This window comes from Ptiloglossa arizonensis, chromosome 11, assembly GCF_051014685.1.
Source record: "Ptiloglossa arizonensis isolate GNS036 chromosome 11, iyPtiAriz1_principal, whole genome shotgun sequence".
Taxonomy (NCBI): Eukaryota; Metazoa; Arthropoda; class Insecta; order Hymenoptera; family Colletidae; genus Ptiloglossa; species Ptiloglossa arizonensis.
In genome coordinates this window covers 4,948,255-4,955,991 of record NC_135058.1, presented here as the reverse complement: position 1 = coordinate 4,955,991, position 7,737 = coordinate 4,948,255, and the positions used below count along the sequence as shown (strand labels likewise).

Here is a 7,737-nt window from a genome sequence, read left to right as displayed (position 1 = left end):
CGCAAAGAAGTTATCGATTTAATACAAAGGTGTTACGACAGATTCTTCCAAGCACTCACCTTCCGTTCAAAATTCGTGACAAATATTTTTTCCGCGCTCTGTACACAGACTCGAAATATGCATCGGTGGAACGAAGGGTCCGGCTGCACGCCTGCACTCGAACTCTCGAAAGGGTGAAAAACAGAGTGCACCTAGGGGTGGGGGCAGTCGGCTTCCTCACCTTTCTCGATGCGTCAGGCTCGTTATAATCAAGAGCACCCTCGAAGAAACGCACACACTAAAGGAGCGTCGCATTCAGAGCCGGATATGGTCACGCTACTCCGTCGGTCTCTCGACGTTATTCGACATTAATAAACTTCTGTGACGGGTCTCTCTCGTGGCTTCTTCGTTGATCGAGATTCCGTTTCTCGGATTGGTCTCTCTTTGACGGAGAGCATCGACAGAGCACAATTAAGGGAACACGAGACCCGATACCCGTGTATACGTGCAAGTGTACGTGTACGCGTGTGTGCAAGCACGGATTGACAAGAGATACGTGGCTTTTAGGGACGAGGGCAAATCTGACGGGAGATATCGATCTCCCCGACTCGTTTGCAAAAGCTGAATGTAAAACTTCGACGACGTGTTTGCGCGCGGTTAGATCGATGAAGCGTGTTCCAAGCGGGAATCCATCTGATGTTCGGACGAAATCGTTCCGCAAATATTGGCACGAGTTTACGAGACAATTAAGACATTAAGAGGCGCAGCCGGTCGCCCGTTACGTTGCGCGTCTCTTTTGCGAATTCGTGCCAGCAACGTATCCGATTTTTATTCCACGGTTTCCTCGTTCGGTTTGCACAGGAGTCTTCCGATCGTTAACGTTTCCGCGAACGAACGACGCGGTGTCGCGTCTTTTCACCAGCCGAGGCTGAGTGTGTTTTAACCCAGGGACTGAGAAGTGTACTGAGAAGTGTACTGAGAAAGTGTAACGTAGGTGTGATGGAGCGTTACACACCCCGGATCAATTTTTAAACATTTTTAAGATTCGTATCATTTTTGAAGAAAAGTAAATTTAACGAAGAAATTTCTAATTCGTGTAACGCTTTTATCGATCAACATACTTTTATCGCCGTGTTAACGCTGTATTAATGCACGTATGCTTGAATAAAGATGAGAATAATTGTTTCACAATGATAATACTCTGTAATAGTACGGATATAATAGAGAAACGAGATAAAAGTAATACTTTAGGTAACGTCGTATCTTTGGTGACGAGAGTGCCAAGAATTGTACAATAGAAACGGAATATTTAATTAAACGAAATAAACATCGGTAAAACGATAGATTTTCTATCGCTCATTAGCGTTCGCAGTGTCGAAGGGATGAGACTAAAAATAAAAATGGAACGCATAAATTTAAGGATCGTTCGATCATTTTGTTCATCTTGAATATCTTGGCTAGCTTGAATAGTAGAAAAAAGTGTGTTGCTTGTGGTAAATAATTCCATGTCGTTGATAATCGAAGCAAGAATTATCTGTAATTTAATTATCGAACATTTTGATCCGTGATCATTTTCTTTTTGTTAATCTAAAAAAAGAAACATAAGGAAAATACACGAGGAACAGACGTTCCATGGACGAATAAAATAAGCGTTGGATCATAGAAAAGACGTGTCCCTCCAATTAAGGGGAATGTGATACTACGAGCAAGTAGAATGTGGACAGCGTCGAGTGATTTTGCCTTGCGAAGGCTGACCATAACGTCTGATCGAATACTCTCGCACAAGATTTCTTTTTCTCTGCGCGAAATACCGTAGAAAAGGTCACAACGGCGATAGTTTCTTTGCGAATAGAGGCGTACGAAGAGAATATTATTATTCGTAATAATATTCTCGGTATACGAATATCAACTCTTCGTTGGAAACGGTACGTCCTCTTTATGGCACAATTCGATGGACGGATGAATTTTGAAAATAAACGTGTCAAGGTCTTTTTGAGTTTATTAATATCATCGTTGGTACAAGTTAACCTAGAAAATGATTTATACTTTTCCAAGAGAAAGAAGCTGAATTCATTTCTATTCAATTTGTAAATTACATAAAAGTAAATTGTCGTGCAAACATTTGTTAATATCTAGCCGAATATTTTTCATTATGCGATCACGCGACTGTTTAACGTACTACTGCACGCTTGCGATGAATTCGGTCAGTCGATGTAGCAATTAGCGACAACATAACCTAAAAAACAATTCCTACTTTTTCAAAAAAAGAGAGATTAAAGTTTCGATACATTTTCATACAATTTTTAAACGACGTAAAAGTAAATTGTCACGAAGAATTTGTCAGTATCCGATCGAATGAAGATCGTCCCCCTGTTTTATGCAGTCACGTGACTCTTTAGCATACGTACTGTTGCACGAATTCGGTCAGCCGGTGTCGCGATTAGTGATAACAATCTAAAAAACAATTCCTACTTTTTCAAAAAAAAAAAAAAGAGAGATTAAAGTTTCGATACATTTTCATACAATTTTTAAACGACGTAAAAATAAATTGTCACGAAGAATTTGTCAGTATCCGAGCGAATGAAGGTCGTCCCCCTGTTTTATGCAGTCACGCGACTGTTTAGCATACGTACTGTTGCACGAATTCGGTCAGTCGGTGTCGTGATTAGCGATAACACGAAGTTCCAAGATCACTTCGCCCTTGTTGTTCCCATTGATTTTCATCGTTCTGCGGCTCTGTTCCGGGACAACGATGACATCGTTCGATCCAGCTCTCTTAACAGGTGCCTCGACTAATTTGTAGCGCGTGATCGGTAACTCCTCTTTGTTCACCTCGATGAACGGCCTTTCCGGCGCGGTGAGCGTGTACACCTGCTGATTCGGACATTAATGCGACATTTATGATATTGTTCGTTGCGATCAACGCCGAACGGTAGCTAATATTTATTCACGGGACATTTTTCGATTAATCGGATTAACCGTGCCACTCTTTGTGCACGTTTAATTAAAGCGATTATTTTCAACGAACGGTTGCGTTGATCATCATTGGCAAAGAGATTCCTCCGAAAGGTTTCACCGAACAGAGCTACGAAACTGTAATATTCATAATCGGTGACGCAATCGGAGATGAGAGGAGGGGATTGAAAAATTAAAAAAAATGTTCTCGTACTTTGATACGTGCATAAAATAAAAACATCGATATTCACGAATATACCGGCGAAATACGAAAGAAGATTGAATTCAGGGTTATGGAAAAGTAACCTTTTTTATTCGTAAATTTCTACGTAAACAAATTTTACTATGCTTTCTGAAATTTCTTGTTTGGCCCATCGTTGATGTTATCGTAGATATTGATCCCTTGCTGAAATTTTCTTTTTCGAACGCGATCGACATTTATAACTATCCAAGATATCGATACATTCTTTTCGAACACGATCGGATAACAGGTTGTTTTACAATAGCGAATAAATCTTTTGACAGAAGTTGGATGTATTTTAGATGTTTCTACGTCTTTCACATTCGATCTAAATTTTACGTTACCGATACTCTTTGTCCGAGGCTTCTACGAGGTGACTATTCGAAATTGTGTTCAATTCACGAAATTGTTACACTCGAAGACAACTAAGAAAATTGGATAACCTACACCGATCTTCGCGACAATTAATACAAACTAATACCCACGAACAAGAAATCATTTTAAACGTCTAATTGTGTCTAAAGAGTTCACCATCGATTCACAAGGCTAATTTTGGAAGAAACTAATTTCCAAAGATTCGAAAAGTTGGAAATATTTAACGACAACTAGTTTCCTCGACGAATACATGTATTAAAAATGTATCTTCGTGACAATTAATACAAACTAATACCCACGAACAAGAAATCATTTTAAACGTCTAATTGTGTCTAAAGAGTTCACCAGCAATCCACAAGGCTAATTTTGGAAGAAACTAATTTCCAAAGATTCGAAAAGTTGGAAATATTTAACGACAACTAGTTTCCTCGATAAGTACATGTATGAAAAATCGCTAATCTTCGCAACAATTAGTACAAACTAATACCCACGAACAAGAAATCATTTTAAACGTCTAATTGTGTCTAAAGAGTTCACCATCGATTCACAAGGCTAATTTTGAAAGAAACTAATTTCCAAAGATTCGAAAAGTTGGAAATATTTAACGACAACTAGTTTCCTCGATAAGTACATGTATTAAAAATCGCCAATCTTCGCAACAATTAGTACAAACTAATACCCACGAACAAGAAATCATTTTAAACGTCTAATTGTGTCTAAAGAGTTCACCAGCGATCCACAAGGCTAATTTTGGAAGAAACTAATTTCCAAAGATTCGAAAAGTTGGAAATATTTAACGACAACTAGTTTCCTCGATAAGTACATGTATTAAAAATCGCCAATCTTCGCAACAATTAGTACAAACTAATACCCACGAACAAGAAATCATTTTAAACGTCTAATTGTGTCTAAAGAGTTCACCAGCGATCCACAAGGCTAATTTTGGAAGAAACTAATTTCCAAAGATTCGAAAAGTTGGAAATATTTGACGACAACTAGTTTCCTCGACGAATACATGTATTAAAAATGTATCTTCGTGACAATTAATACAAACTAATACCCACGAACAAGAAATCATTTTAAACGTCTAATTGTGTCTAAAAAGTTCACCGTCGATCCACAACGCTAATTTTGAAAGAAACTAATTTCCAAAGATTCGAAAAGTTGGAAATATTTAACGACAACTAGTTTCCTCGATAAGTACATGTATTAAAAATCGCCAATCTTCGCAACAATTAGTACAAACTAATACCCACGAACAAGAAATCATTTTAAACGTCTAATTGTGTCTAAAGAGTTCACCAGCGATCCACAAGGCTAATTTTGGAAGAAACTAATTTCCAAAGATTCGAAAAGTTGGAAATATTTGACGACAACGAGTTTCCTGGACGAATACGTGTATTAAAAATCGTCTCACCTTTTTAATAGGGCGTATCGTGTTATCAAGTTCGTCCGAGTCCCCAGCGGAGAAGCTCAGATCTAGATCGCGCGAGGATTGTTCGTCCGGAACGGGGTAAGCTAAGCCACCGTATTGATTTCCATCCGGATTCTGCAAGTAGTAAACCCGTCCATTGACGGAAACTACGAGGATCGCGATGATCGCGAGAACTCCTTGATTCCTCATTGTTTTGCTTGCGCGCGATTACAGACGTGTCGGGGAACTGTTCTCGACCGAGACTCGACGTTCGATCGCCGATGAAAATAATGAAATAAAACTTTCCTCGTGGCAGCTGTTGTCGGGCCGGTTAATCCGTTGTAAGGCGATTAGAGGACGTTCCATGGAACGATTAATTAAGAAAGCAACCTGTCGGTGACAAAACGAAGAACGATTTCCACTGGTGAACCGTAACGAAATCTAAAGTCCGGTCGCCGGACGAATACGAGAATTATAAATGGTTCTTTTCGCAGAAGTAACGCAAAGACGAAGATCCCTGCTAGGGAGAAGAATAACACCAGGCGAGTGAAAAATACATAAATATTCGTCGAACGATCTTCTTCGATTCGGAAAAGAACGATTTTCCTCGAAGAAACGTTGAGAAGGAGAATGAAATTGTTAACTTTCGTTTATCCACTTTATTGGATCAATGGAAGTAACAATTCACCGAATCTCGCTCGTTTACCTGATCCCTCGATGACCGCGTCGTGTTTTTACCCCGGTATTTAGCTACGTCCCTAAATTTGTATATTTTCGTTTTCCTCGTAGCGGATAAAGTTGATTAAATAAATGAAAATTACATCGTACACCGGAGTATCGTTAATACTCGTAAGTAATCGAACGGAAAGCGTCACGTCGCGAGGGCGCTGCACGTTTTATATACCCATTTCGTACACGAAGATCCTCTTAACGCGTTAAAGGCGGAGGTGGTCGCGGATGACCGACCCTACAAACTTACGTTTCTACAAAGCGTTTACCAGGAAGGCAAGCGCGATCCTAACAGTTGTAAACTTTCGTATAAAGTTATCGTCGTTGACGACGTTACAAAATAACAAGTGCATCGACAAACTATCGCAGATTTCTACTTTTCGCATTTCGGTTCGAACAAACGTGAAGGATACCCTGAAATACGTTGAACCGACGCGACGGTCAACCAGTTAAACGATTAGAATAATTATCGAATCGACGATTCACGAGCGATTCGGGGAATAAATCGGAGATTTCTGGAAACGTATCCCGCGTGCAGAGATACCGCTAGATCCCGATGTATTGTTCGGCTCGCGAACTCGCTTCCGCGTTAAAGGCAGAAAACACGGTTTCCGCTCATAAAGGGGTGAAAGCGGAACGAGCGGGTGCATGCGCATTATTGGAACGCGGCGAGAGATTAAAAACGACTTTTTCCAAAGGATCGGTTCCATTGACTGGGGTGCATTGCGGCAGGTCCTGAATAATGCATGAAATTTGTTCCCCGGAATCGAATCGCTTCTCGTCACCGGCGGCACGAGGACAAGAGAGCGGGCATAAATCTAAATAATTTCAACCCCCGAATTTTTATTATTCCTATGACTACGTCGGCCTCGTCGCTGAATATGCATGCGTCGCTTTCCACACTTCGCTCGAGTGTTCCACCTTTGTGTAACTACTCGTTGCGACCGGTTAGGTTCGGTTGTAGAAGAGGGGAGAGGGGGACGGGACGATGTGTCTTGCACTCGTCACCTCTGTGACCCGTAATCGTCAAGACGTTCGCGAAAATTGTCGCGTTATCGTACGATCGTCCATGAAACGGTGTTAACCTCGCGTTCGAACGCCTCGTTTGTTATCACGTTTTCGAGACAACGTCCCGTGTCGCGAGGTCTCGTTCCTCGTCGCGACAATGTAACCGTAAGATCTACGACAGTGTCGACGAAAAAATCGACCTGTCCCGCGCGACGATGGGAGACGTTTCAGGAACGGGGACTCCCCACTCTTCTCGCTTTAATCCCAACGAGCCAGACACTTGTAGCGAAGTATTCGAAACATTTTACGATTCGGTTACCACACAACTTTCTCGTCGATTTCGATCCACTTTTCGTTAACGATATTTATCGTTATCGTTATCGATCTTTATTACCACACTTTATCGTTTTATGCTTAGATAGCGAAACGAGAAACAATAACGATCGAAACTCGATTACGGAGTATCGAATTGGAAAATGATCAGAATGGAACACGTGTTATATTTCTTAACCGGAAGAACGATCGAGCAATGATATTAAAACGATCGTTGGAATATTTTTTATAAAGTACCAAATAGACTTTTTGTTCGTGGTTTTCGGTAAAGAAATTTCAAGAATCAAGGAGCATCGATGTGTACCGGTTGTAAAAAAATGTTGAACGTATTGCGGTAGATCGCTCTATATATCACACCTGAAAGGAGAATCTAATATGAAAAATTTACAAGGAGTCGGTCATTACTTGCTCGGGGAATCTCGATAAATCACGGAAAGAATTAACGAGCAGCGAAGATGACACCGGGTCTTTCCTCGTCCCTTCCTCTCTCTTCGCCGGTGAAATATAGCCGACAACTTTTCTTATACTTGAGAGTTTTCCTGTGAAGCATACTGTACCGTGGAGAAAGGGGCAGCAGAAGCAGAGGGGAGTTATGAAGTGGTTAGAGACAAGAGCTATAACATAACACCACAAGAGGGTGAAACTATGTAGTGTTGATACTGGAAGAATCCCTTTTTTGCAATCATTATCTTTCTTTGCTTAT

The 7,737-nt window shown here is 40.6% G+C and overlaps 1 protein-coding gene across 1 annotated transcript; it reads right to left on the bottom strand.

Annotated features, from left to right (window-relative positions):
* Positions 1-2,628: 2,628 nt before the first annotated feature.
* Positions 2,629-5,174, bottom strand: LOC143152565 (uncharacterized). Its single transcript, XM_076322863.1, has 2 exons — positions 4,968-5,174; positions 2,629-2,850 (listed from the first exon to the last, which is right to left on the bottom strand). Exons 1-2 carry the CDS (start codon positions 5,172-5,174, stop codon positions 2,629-2,631), a joined length of 429 nt encoding a protein of 142 aa, XP_076178978.1.
* Positions 5,175-7,737: the final 2,563 nt, after the last annotated feature.

Bases quoted from the DNA above. Each gene is read 5' to 3' on its own strand.
- LOC143152565 (XM_076322863.1), bottom strand. From the start codon at position 5,174: ATGAGGAATCAAGGAGTTCTCGCGATCATCGCGATCCTCGTAGTTTCC. The intron at 2,851-4,967 runs GTGAGACGATTT...CCGAATCAGCAG, and splicing joins CGATACGCCCTATTAAAAAG to GTGTACACGCTCACCGCGCC.